Raw genomic sequence first — 13,402 nt, forward strand, 5'->3', positions numbered from 1 at the left:
ATTTTGAATGTATAACTTTTTAATTTTTCAATGAATTTGAAATAATTTTATAAAATTGAAAAACTATTAAAGATTTTGTTGAAATAAAAAATAATTCAACAAGTGCTAATGAAGAGACTGCATTTAAAAAGTATTTTTATTAACTCTTAAAAGTATATTTTTCTTAAGGAATTTTTTTGATGAAAAAAAATGTTCCAGAAATTTTCACTGCTCTAATTATATTTTGATTTTAATGTGTAAATAAATTTTTAAAATACATTTAATTGTCCAAAATCTTCAAAGGCAGATATAAGGTTTCTAAAATTTTTTAATTTTTTTCTCGATTACACGATACATATCTCTTAGAGAATTTGCTCGCAGCAGTAACTCTGTTTCTTTTTGTTAAAAAGAAATAGCAAGCTTTAAATTAATTAAAAGTATTTTTCGACATTATTATTGAATGTGCGTTGGTAAAAAACATTTCCAACTTTTATTAAAATTTTTACAAACGAATCTTATCTCACATTATCCAATTTTTAAAAAACCGTTTTTTAAATAATGCATGACAAATGTCAGATATAGTATTAACCAAATAATCAAATCTCATTTGTAAGAAATAGTATCGACTAAATAATATTATTGATTTTTATTTAATTCAGTAATGATGGGAGATCATAACAGAATTTATAAGCTTTAAGGGAGATCATTACTGTTTAAATTAAAAGATTTTTAAATAAATTACATTGTGTTAGAATTCAATGTTTAAACAAAATCAAATGAAACCTTCTGAGGAATAAAAATTTATTTTTATTCCTCAGAACAATTTTATTTTTTAACATTTCATGAACTACTAACTGATTTGATTAAGATCAAAAATAGTCTATGTTGTTATTTAAAATTGCAAAATGTGTAGTAAAAAATATTATATATCATTGAAAAAATTTTCGAACATTATTAAATTAAATAATAAAAATTATAATTATTAAATATTTTTGCATAGAATAGTTTAAATTATTTTGCTAGCTTTTTTGAAAAGATTTTAAGTTGTGCAATTAGTTTCTTGAGCTAATTTATTTGCGGGGAAGATAATTTCGATAATAGAATCAAACACAAAAATTTTCATTAAATAAACATAGACTTTTTTTATGATTTATTTTGAATCTGGACCCTTAAATTATGGTGACAGCCACTATCTTTAAAAAAGGACCCCAATATTTAAATCAGAAGAGCGGCTAAAATTTTGAGTTCCTTAATTTTAATTACAATTTTTGCTATTTCAGCTTATCTCTACAAATATTGCAAATCAAAAAATATTTGCTCACGATTATGAAACATGTTTATTCTAAAAGAATTCAATGTAAAATAATTCAATGTTTATTCTAAGAGAATTCAATAGTAAAATAACATCCAACATAGCTCCTCGAAAAACTTTTTGTAAATCTAACATTAAATTCGATTTAAATCCTTCAATTGCCTAGATTATATATCATGTGCAAACTGGACACTATATCAAGTTCCCACTAACTGTTTTAAACTATTTTATTGTTAAAAATACCAATTTATTTAAAAAACACTTTTCAGCAATTATCATGTCTTGTCGAATTAGTTAAAAATAAAAGGAATCTATAAATGTAATTGTTAAATGATTTTTGTTGATTTTAAATTAAGTTTTAACTTCAATCTTTAATAACACACAATTAATATTTAGTAAATTGATTTGTATTAACTAAAAATTAGTAAGTCAACCATAAAGGTAACACAGGACAGATCTCTTTCTTCTTTGTTAGCTTTATGGAATGTATCATATTTCTTCTTCATTAATTTATTTACTACTTTATATTTATGGCACTAGTGCTGAAACAATCAGGTAATAACAGACGATAAAAGTTTACTAGTTTAAAATAAAGATTTAAATAACAAAATTTACAAACATTTTGAATTAGTTAAAAAAAACAGCACTGCAAGGGTTTTGCAGCATAAAAACTCAAAAATTAAGCTGATTTAAATTTAAAAAACTTAAAATTTTATAAATGCTAACAAACACTTATGCAACATTTTAAAATTTTTAATCTAAAAGACTTTGTTCTACCTATTTCTGCTTAATTATGAACCTGTACTTAGCGTGTTGTGAATTTTCACATTTTGGTTAGAGCTTACATATTCTATTTTGGCCTAAATTACAAGCGAGCCGAGAGGCTAACACTTTCAAATCTATAAACGTGTATTTTTTTCTCGGAAGTTCAGGCTTCAGTGGATGGTGATATTTTTTAATCTATTCTTTTCTATGCTGGATCTATATTAGGGAGCACGGGAACAGGACGTATATTGCGAATATTTTTCTAAATAATTTCTTACTTCAATAGTATTCTTTGAAACTATTTTTGTACATAACATTTACATCTTATTTTTACAAGAACATATCCTATAATCAGGTAAATATCACTTTTAAAATTAGACTTATTAATTGCCAAACGTTTATTGTTTGTTTTACACTTCTGTCATTTTTCTGCACATAATTTTCTTTAAATTATTTTGTTAATTAATATTTTCTTAGTTACTATTAAAAGCTATTCTAGGTAGGCATTTTGTAAAGATTTTAAACGTATGTATTGCTAGTACTTTGTTTGTGTCGGATGTTGTATCGTACGTATATTATGTCGTTAGTAAATATCAATGAGTTTGTTGCATTATTATTTATATGTCACGATTCGTTTTGTTTTATGAATATATCTTTGATAAATGAAATTTACATTAAAAATGCATGTATTTGCTAAGCATAAATATTTTTGCGTTTTAATATTCTCAAATGTTTTTTTATTTTTTTTAAATTAAAATAATACTTGTGCATCAAATACATTTTGAAATTAAAGAATTTTTGAGTGGTTAATAAATAAAAATTATTTCTCCTTTGAACAGAGTACTATCAAAGTATTATTAGTTTTTAATATAAATATCCTGCTGGAAAACTATCCCCTAAACTGAGATTTTTAGCTTTAAAATTTTCTTTCAAAAATTAAGATCAATGTTTATTTTTTCTGTTTTGCTTTAGCATATAAATTTTTTTTTATATATAGGCGTTATGATAGCTCTGTATTTTTATAGATTATAACTCTTTCAACTTTATTATTCTTGTTATTTTAATAACTGTTACTCAGTTTTTTATTTGTCTTAAATATTTTTATTTTAGTTTTTATCCTTTTCCTTATTCCAATAACATGGTTAAGTTAAGATTATTTTTCAATAATGACTAAACTTATTTATGTGTAAAACTATTTCTACTCATTTATATAGTTAAAAAAAAATCATTAGTAATATTTATTGATTTTTTTAATACAAAAATGTTGCTATTTAGCCACCAAATATTTGGTTTTCAGCCTTTTTTTTTTTTTTTTTTTTTTTTTTTTTTNAAAGTGTGTTTTTTTTTTTTTTTTTTGCTAAATATTCTGCCAAATCCCTAATTATGTCCTTAGCATATACCAAATTTATTGACCTATTTTTATAAATCTTATTTTAAATGATACTTCTTTATTAAACCATTCTCTTAAAATAGCAGCATTAGAATTTGCATTTATAGTTGTATAAAGGCATTTGTTGTTTTAAGTTTAGAAGGTTATGCATATTTTTACTATATTAATAATGTAATATTTTCAGACATTTTGAATACATATTACGCAGCTAGTTCAAAATAATTCAAATACACATTGTAATTTATTAGAATAATGACTTGTTATTTATATGTAAAACTAAGCCAATAGTAATCATATATTTGTTACAAAGCAACAATATTCATAATGAATTTATCATTATTAATGTAACATACCAAAACTGTTGTGGTAAAAAGCGTGAATTAAATTAATTTTAACTGAAATCGTAAGAAATTTTATTTAATAGTAGTTTTGAATTTCATATTACTGTCATTGAACAGTCGACCCAACTTTGAGTTTACAACTACTAATGTTCAATTCTTTAGCCTTGTAATTTTGAACCCAATCCAGAAGACAAATAAACTCATAGATCAAGGGTTGGGACAAATTAGCCTTATTGGAGGGTATTTTTATGAAACCTGCCTGCATTTGGATTACATAGATAGAAAATACTCTCAGTGTAAGCCTGACTACAAGGGGGTTCTAACACATATCATCTACCACGGAGGATATTTTATGTCGGCTCTGGTCGTTACACGCCAGAAGCAGAATTTATATAGACCAGGTCTCTGCTGGGATACGAACCAGAGTCACCTCATCTGGAGATGAACGCTCAGTTGTAAATTTCAATTTTTGTTTCATCAATGAAAGATGTCTTCAGGAGTCTGTCTAGGTTTTTCTGAGAGGTACCTATTTTGTGAAAAGTTTGACTTAATTTATGAAAATTATATTAAAAAATCACAAAAATATGGATTTATCGTAATTTACGAGTCACAAAAATAAAATTTTAAGAAAAAATATTTTGTGAATATACCGTTTATCTTTAAGTTGAATTTATGAAGGTTCCACTAAACGGTATTAAATATGGCCTGGACAGACCCCTAGTCTTTTTTATGTTATGTACAGTGTATGCTGATAATTTTATTCATTTTTAGACATGGCCCGTGGTCAGCAAAAGATCCAATCCCAACAAAAGAATGCAAAAAAAGTACAGGATGCTAAGAGACAACAAGGGCATGATCAAAAGGCTGCAGCACAAAAAGCACTAACTCATGTGTGCACTGTGTGCAAGGTAGTAATAATAAAATAAATATTTTTAAGTTATTTAGGTGTCCAACCTATCAGATCTAAATCAGTTTACCCTTAACTATCCATCAGTTGTTAACAGCAGGGTTTGCTTGATTTAAATCAACAGAATGTTTTTATTTTTAAAAAAAATTCCTTTATTTTTAAGTAAAATTATTTGTATTAGGATAATTTATAAATATAGTCTTATGGTTGTGATTGTATAATATATCAAAGCTAAACACGTAGCCCAAAAAATGTCACTAGTAAAATCTCCATTATTTTATTTCTCCAATGTTGGCAGGTATGCAATGCTGAAAGTTTCTATTTTGTTACATACTGTCATTTGAACAAATTTATTTCCCATCAATAATGTATAGATTAACTTTTATCTTTTAAATATCCAAGTAGGCTTTCATTTAAGTAATTTTGAAGAAATTTATTTTTTAACCACCAGTCCTATTATTTAGTGACACACTGATTGTCCTACCATTACCAAAATACTACATCCCTACTGTCTCAAATAGGGGCTATTATATTTAGAAATATAACTTAGTGTTTTTTTTTTATGTAAGGTAGAATTATTTTTTTAATTCAAATTGCATTTAACAGTTAAAATTTTATTTGGTTATTGTTTGAGTAGCTATTTAATGGTAACAGAAGGACAGAAAATATGGTATGGGGAAAGACATTTAGCTGTAAACTGATTTAGAGTAATCTTGACTAGAAGATGAGTCAAAACTGCAGAAGAAAATGCAAGCTTGCTGCAGAAAATACCCAAAATATCAAAGTGGCATTTGTTTCAAAAGAAAGGGTAAATAAATTCAAAGATCTTACAGAAAGATGTAATCATATCCATTTACTTACTGATACACACAGTGCCCACTGTGTGTATCAGTAACAGTTCTAACAAACCTGTTAGAAATTCTGTTATTGAATATAGTGAGTATCTTTTATTCTGAGCAGAAGATATTTTGCTTTAAGGAGAACAGGAAAATTCTGAATGATGTAACAGGTGAAAGCATACAGGCCATTAGAATAAAACAAAGAATATATTTACAGTTGGGCAATTTTTGCTGAAATAATAGAAAGGGAAAAGATAAAAAATCTAAATTTATGTTAGACAGATGCAGCAGAGCGCCGATTATCCGAACTATGTCTGAATTCGCTTCTTTTATCTTCCAAGAATGTGGGCTTCATTTTGACAGTCTACACAGGTTGGAATGAGGAAGGAGCTTATGAATAGATAAGTGCTGAAGTTCTACAATTGGATGATGGGTGGTTGTCACTTATCCTTATGGTTAATGATTAGTAGAGCCCGGATTTTGATGACCTCAAAAATCTCAACTAATGCCCTTAAAAAGTGCAAAAAATGCCCCTAAAAATGTAAAAATGTCTTAAATAAAGTAAAAATAGTGAACTAAAACAATGTTTTACTCTTTACAGGGATGCTACGCCTGCGCCATTTGCGACAAACTGAGACAAAACGGCATAACTGCGCCATTTTGCGACATTCAGCTCNAATATAAAGCAATGCAATACATGTTCTACGTTCATCAGTTTGAAGAATATGTTTATATCCCAAAATAACAACAACAAAAAAAAGGAAAATATATTGACACCGAAGCATTTTCATTTTGTATAGAAACTTTAATGAATATATGAACTTCTATCTCATAATATTACTAAATATCAGAATTACATTGGATTATTAAATGTTTTTTGGTAATTTGAAATGTAAACTAGTGTTTCCTGTCTGAAAGTAAGATGTTGCTTCACTGGTTAATATCCTAGAGATTTTCTTCGTTGTTTGGAAGCCAGTGTAATAATAAAAATTGGAAAAAATTAACAAAAAACTTAAAAAATACTTTAAAATGCAAAATACGCCCCAAAATTTAAAGAAAAATGCCCTATAAATCTTAAAAAATGCTCTAAAGGACAAAAAATGCAAATGTCATCAAAATCTGGGCTTTAATGATTAGTGATTAAAGTGCTTGGGATAAAATTCTTAGCAGAAAAACAAACGAAATTGAATTTTTTGAACCAGTAGATCTTCCGGGTGAAAAGATGCCAAGTTATACAGCAGAAGAAATAGAAGACTGATGCCAAGACACTGAAAACGACCCAGGATTTAAAATGATGTTGAAATTTTGAATTAAAATTGGGACTCCGCAGGCGAAGAGGAAGAAGTAGATGTTCAAGATAGTGGACCTCATGCAGAAGCGTGCAATTCATTAGATATTGCAATGAATTGGCTAGAACGTCAAAATGATGTTGATCCAGTTCAGTTGCTTTATTTGAAAAGAATAAGGGATATGGCAGCTCAAAAAAGAGCATCTTCTTTGAAACAAAAGTCTTTGCTGGATTTCTTTTGCAAGAAAATAAAGAAAAATGTCTTAAAATCAGTAATTGACAAAAAAATCAGAAAAAGGTGAAATATAATAAAAATAATTCAAAATTAAAAAAAAAACTTTTAAACATGCTAGAGCTATTTTAGATAGTACTGCCAGTCCTAAGCGTAGAAAAAGTTTGAAGGGAAGTTAGTGCGTAAATTATAATAATCTGAGAACAATTATCCGAACCGTGCTCGGTCCCCAGCAGTTCGGATAATCGGCGCTCTACTGTACTTCGTACAGAAGATGATTGTATAAAAATATCCTGTTTGAGGGAGTATAATAATGGAAGAAAGGATATCTATCATTTGTCTAAAGTAAGAACTCCAATAACCATTTGTCTGGACCTGTGACAGTGACTATGGTAACGAGGTATACCTATTTCAAGTAGGGGTGTGTGGTTACTGTTTAGGGCAGGTTTTGGCTCGGGTAATATAATCTGTTAGAAAGAAATATTATTGGAGGGTAATTTATAAATTGTTAAGGATCAAATTTAGTTATCACATATTTGATAAATTTTTACAGTGTTAAATCCCATGAGTCGTGGGGAGAACAGGGAAAACCTGGAATTTTCAGGGACTTTTATTTTAACTCGAAGAAACAGTGAATAGTCAGGGAAATTTTTTACAAAAAAAAAACTGGAAAATTCCTATATTATACCTGGAAAATAACCAGTCTTAGAATTGTCAATAACAGTAATCACTGAGATTCAAGTTGAACAAGTGACTATCTGTTGCAATTATTTTATAAAATTCCACTTTTTAGAGAAACTTTTCCATGTTTCTATTCTCATTCTGTTTTTGCTCAAAATCTGATATTCCTTATTCCAATTAAAAAATTCAGTGTTTTCTAATAAATGGTTTAGATAAAATATAGTATGGATTTCCATTGAAATTTACCTGAAAAAGTCTAGAAAATTCTTTTCCTGAAATTTGTTGGGAGCCCTGAGTGAGTTCCGTTTTAAAACTCAATGTGTTCTTTTCTGAGAGGAAGCACCCTGACTTTTTTTTATTCCAAGGGCGAACACTGCATTAGCTATTTGAAAACAAAATCTGCCACTTTAGAAACTTGTTGCTATGTTATTGATTTGGTTTTATGTTTATTTTAATACAAATAGTTTTAAAACTAGAGATGTACCGAAGAGTGATTTAACCGTATACCGAATATTTGGCAGCCAAACGGTGACTTCTTTTTTTCTTTTTTTTTTTAATTCATTAGTAAATATTTTTTCTATTAATAAATTTAGTCTTTTTGATAAATAATCAAAACTTAGCTGTATTAGTATGGGGTAAAGAGAATAAAATTTCGTAAAATTTTCTAAAATAATTAAAAATATTTAAGATAAATAAAAGAAAATGACTAGTGGCTATTCACAAAAATAACTGTAGATGTAACGAGAAAGAAAAAGATAAATAGAAAGAAAATATTATTTTAATTTTCAAAACAAAACTTTAATGCTAAAATTAATATTTTTCTTCAAAATATCCACTAAAAAAAAACGTTAAAAACTGTCAGAACCACTTTTAAAAATGCAATGCTATCATAAAAACGTCGATAAAAATATCTATATGTATACAAGATCAAAGCAGAAAATATAAAAATCGGTCTTAATTTTTAAAGAGAAAATTCTAAAGCTAAACGTCTCAGTTTTCCAATTATCTTATTTTCAAGAAAAAGTAAACTTTTAAGTCTAATATAAACCCTTTTAACTGCAGCTTCATAATAAAAAAAATTTGTAAAAACAGAAGCTTTTTAAAAGACGAAAAAGCTTGATTGAAACCAAAAATCTTCCTTAATTTTTAAATGTAAGATTTAATGCTAAAAATCTCAATTTAAATTTTTCACAATGTCATTTTTTTTTAAAGTGACCATATAAAGGAATAACTTTCATTAGATAAGCTCTTTGAAATGTGTTTTCCCTATTTTAAAAACAATTGAAAACGTTGATTCGAAATCTTAAATTATATACTTGGAAAACAAACGCTTAAACTTCGTCTTTTTTCATTCATTTCAAAGTAAAAAGAAATATTAAAGTTGTAATAATATGCAAGGCATATATAACGAATTTATAAATTAAAACTAATCACTTATGCTTTACATTTTACAAAGAATCATTTTAATAAACTATCAATCAATCTGCTATTCTTTATACATTTAAGGCAAAGAGATAACTGAAATAGATATTCTCATAACTCTATTTCTTTTATTAATCCCTTTGGTTCTAATCAAACAATACTTTTCTGTATATTCTACATCTTATTCATGTAAGGGGGGGGGGGAATTGGCTCTTTTCATGAAAAAATATTTCAAAAAAAGAAAGAAAACACTTGGGCAAAAAAAAAAATTTTCCTTCCATGAAAAATCCCGTGTATGTTGGGTTTTTGTGAATCCCGCATAAAATCTTTAAATAAAATAAAATCTTTCTGTATNCTTTTCATGAAAAAATATTTCAAAGAAAGAAAGAAAACACTTATCCTTGGGCAAAAAAAAATACATTTCCTTCCATGAAAAATCCCGTGTATGTTGGGTTTTTGTGAATCCCGCATAAAATCTTTAAATAAAATAAAATCTTTCTGTATATTCTATCTTATTCATGTAGGGAAGAAACAAGAAAAGAAAAAAATTTTCTGTGAAGAATCCCGCTTTTGTTGGGGTTTTGTCAATCCTGCATAAAAGATGTGTAATTGCTACCATTTCTTTACTCAAGAATATATTTACAGTATGCAATGCTTTTTTTTTATGCGCGATATCACCTTATTTCTATCCTCTATTTGCTAAAAATGATATTTCTATCCTCTATTTGCTAAACATGCTATTCCTATCCTCTATTTGCTAAACATGCTATTTCAATCCTCTATTTGCTAAACATGCTATTTCAATCCTCTATTTGCTAAACATGCTATTTCTATCCTCTATTTGCTTTTAAATTAGATGCATAATATAGGTTTTGTATTCATAAAAAGTAAAAGGTTATGGATTACATATGGTTGAGACAAGTACAACTGAAAAACTTATATAAATTGTTATGCTTTTTATTGTTTAAAAGCAAATTTGTTATAAAAAAAATTTTCTTTAGCCTTAAATAGTTGTTTTAAATGATATTTATTTATTTTTTAGGCTCAAATGCCAGATCCTAAAACCCATAAACAACATTTTGAAAACAAGCATCCTAAAATGCCTTTACCAGATGACTTAAAAGATGTCTAATTCTTTTTTTATAAATGCAAATTTTTTACACTTGTGTGCCTGAACCAGTAATTTTTCAGGCATGAATGCCTTTTTGTGTATTTATCATCTGTGCTTTCTTCTTGTATTCCAAACTTTCATTCAAAATTTTGTACAATAAATTTGTTATTATGTACTTGTGCTCTGGGGTTATTTTATGAACAAAAGCAATGCACAAAGACCAAAGTATGTCATTAGTAAATACATGCCTGAAAAGAAGTTTGGGCTCACTGCTGTGCTGTTTCTATGATGGAACATGGTGCGTATCGTTTTTAAAAAGTACTTAAATGTGCTTATTTTCTTTTTTTAAAAGCCCTTGGAAGGGCTTCTTTCATAGTGTGTTTTTAAAAAATGCTTGATTTTCGCCACGTATTATGCAAATGCGTGCTTTTCACGTTGTTCTATTCAACGTTTTCTCAATTCATGTGACCACAATCTACTTCAGCTTACCGCCGGTTCATAGCGCATGAAAGCGCCAGTCATTTTACATGTTTGATGAAATACTTTGCGAGTGCGTAGAGAGAACTGTGTTCGGTGAAATTATTGCACTCTCGTGTGCAACTCTGCTGCATTTTGCAAGGTATTCTCAATTTCATGCTTCATTTTCCACCCTCTGAAATCGAACCGATCTCTTGATCACTTTTTAATGGCTAATATAATCAAGAAAAAGAGTTCTTTGTCAAAAATTAATTATTTTATCATAATCATGTAAAGTCTTTGAAAATTATATTGCATTTTGTTAATGTATTTAGTTCTTAATTTTTTTTTAGTGTTTAAAAGGTTTTTTTTTTTTTTTTTTGAAAGATTTGGCTACGCTCTCTGTGGAAACAAAATTTCCATTCCCTGCAACTGCCCTTATGAAATTTAATGACTACCCTTTACTATGTTTTTAAAAAGGAAAATCTACTCTTCATTTTTATATCGTTACACATTAGGGTTGCAAATAAATATTTTTATTTAAACGATGAAACAACGATCATGATAGTTATGGGGTCATTTAAATGATCGCTATTTCGTCTCCATTTCCATGCTTTTTTGTGTGTGTTCAAACCTGCTTTATTCAGAAGTGATTTGATGGCCATTTTTGTTTTTCTACACATAATTATTCAGATGTGACCCATGTGTATTCCTTTTTACTTTCATTTTTCGCGAAGTATCTAAAATACGTATATTAATGTAACGTTACGGAACACCATTTGTTTGCAAAACTGATAATTCATTTTCAAATTATGCTATTTGAAACTTAACAAAATTTATACCCGCCATTGTAAGCAAACAAAAAAAGCCAAAACCTTTTCTAAAATACACATAAAAACTCAAATTTTAAACGCTAAGGAGCGTTTTTTTTAGGACATTTTGCGCCCTTTTATCATTTCACAAACGTATAAATAAAAAGAATTGAAGTTAGTTGAGTATTAAGAGAGAATCGTATGTTTTTAAATTGGCTGCTGCTCAAAAAATGAAGCTGCTTGAACTGGAAATTCTGGTCCTAATAGTTTTGCCAGGAAAGCGGATTAAGTTTGGTCCACTAAATTTTAATTTCACTTCAAGTTTTAACTATATCTTTGAAACTAACTGCGTAATTTTAAAAAAAGAAAAAAATCGCTTTCTTTTATGAAACTTATTAACCCAAAAATAATTTCATTAATAGTTCTATATACATTCTACATTGCAGTTTTGTACAACGTATTAAAAAAAGATTTAAGTAAATGGAATTATTTTTTATTTAAATTGAATGGTTATTATGTAAAAAAGAAATTGTACACAATTCGCTAAAATCGTTTGGAGTAGGATTAAACTAGTATAAGACACTTAAACTCGTGACGAAATTATCGTTTGCTTCAGGTGTGCATTGACCCGAATTATGTGCGTGTATGTGAATGACTTCTTTTGGCCGTGGAATATTTCTGGTGACCTTCTCTCCGACCCAAGAGTCAAAAAATAAACTGAAATACATATAGAGTGATGGTTCTTTTGTAACCTAGAAGTTGGAACCCTACTGAATTCGTCTGTCGTTCTAGTTTCTAAAATTTGAAGTTTGACCCCTCGCTCAGTTCGACCTACTGACATAGCAACCAAAAGGGATTCAGCGAATATTACGCAAGAACCTGAGCTATGTAACGTTGAGGGAGTAAAGAAAATAAATTCTTTTTAAATGATAAAAAAAAATTTAGAAAATGCGTCTGGCGTTGCCTGTATATATGTCTTTATATACAGGCAACGCTGTTGTCTTTATATGTATACAGTCCCTGGCCAAATTATAAGATTCTATGTAAAATCTTAATTATCAGTTTATACTATACAGCTTTATTGTTTCTACACGGCTGAAACCGGTTTGAATTTGTTTACGTTCGCGTATAAATTGGTTAAATTAGACGATATATAAATGAAGAACATTTATTATATCGGGTATTATATTATAATAATTAGGCCGAATTAATAGACTCACTGTAATTTTCTAATAATTGCCTATTTTGCACGAGTTTATATACAATACATTTATGTTTAAACATAAGTGTAATGGGTTTTTATTCAGGAGAATTTTCATATATCTCCTATTTGTATTTATTTTTAACGTATTTCATTACAATGTTAGCCAACTGGTACACGAACGTAAGCAAGTGCAAACCGGTTGCAGCCGCGTAAAAACAGTAAAGCTGTATAGTATCACCTGATAATTAAAGATTTTACATTGAATCTTGTAGTGCTTCTAATAATATGGCCGGGGAATGTATATATATGTATGTGTGTGTATTTTTTTCTGGTCAATCAATGAACCGAAAATATCATGTACCATCAAGTTTTTCCGCGTTTGGTACAAAAACGTGCAATTGTTTTTTCCCTAAGTTTAAAAACTTAGACAATTTTGAATTTTTTTCCCTTAGAAAAAAAATTGTCCACAAGTCACAAAGATTTTAATTTTTGCAAAATACGTTTGAAATCGCTTGCGTTTGTTAATGCGCTCTTTCTTTTTCACCTTTATTTATTTTTTTAACTCATGTAGTTTTAATATGTTTTGATAGAATACATGTATTTAAGATTTATTTACTTTTATAGTTGAACTTTGATTTCATGAATAGAAAATTTTTAAATGAA

General features: G+C 28.0%; 2 protein-coding genes across 3 annotated transcripts in view; one reads left to right on the plus strand and one right to left on the minus strand.

Annotated features, from left to right (window-relative positions):
• Nucleotides 1-2,081, minus strand: part of LOC107452913 (RCC1-like G exchanging factor-like protein) — a 31,100-nt gene extending 29,019 nt beyond the window's left edge. The window contains exon 1 of one of the 2 annotated variants that reach the window (XM_043052730.2): nucleotides 1,911-2,081. The gene's annotated coding sequence lies outside the window, so the exon portion shown is untranslated. Of the gene's footprint in view, nucleotides 1-1,725 lie in introns of both variants that reach the window. The other variant, XM_043052731.2, reaches the window with a different exon arrangement.
• Nucleotides 2,082-2,199: 118 nt separating this feature from the next.
• Nucleotides 2,200-10,442, plus strand: LOC107452914 (zinc finger protein 706). The gene is made up of 3 exons (XM_016069541.3): nucleotides 2,200-2,411; nucleotides 4,559-4,695; nucleotides 10,199-10,442. Exons 2-3 carry the CDS (start codon nucleotides 4,561-4,563, stop codon nucleotides 10,286-10,288), a joined length of 225 nt encoding a protein of 74 aa, XP_015925027.1. The 5' UTR covers nucleotides 2,200-2,411; nucleotides 4,559-4,560; the 3' UTR covers nucleotides 10,289-10,442.
• The last annotated feature ends 2,960 nt before the right edge of the window (nucleotides 10,443-13,402 follow it).

The sequence above is a fragment of the Parasteatoda tepidariorum genome, chromosome 2, assembly GCF_043381705.1.
Source record: "Parasteatoda tepidariorum isolate YZ-2023 chromosome 2, CAS_Ptep_4.0, whole genome shotgun sequence".
Lineage (NCBI taxonomy): Eukaryota > Metazoa > Arthropoda > Arachnida > Araneae > Theridiidae > Parasteatoda > Parasteatoda tepidariorum.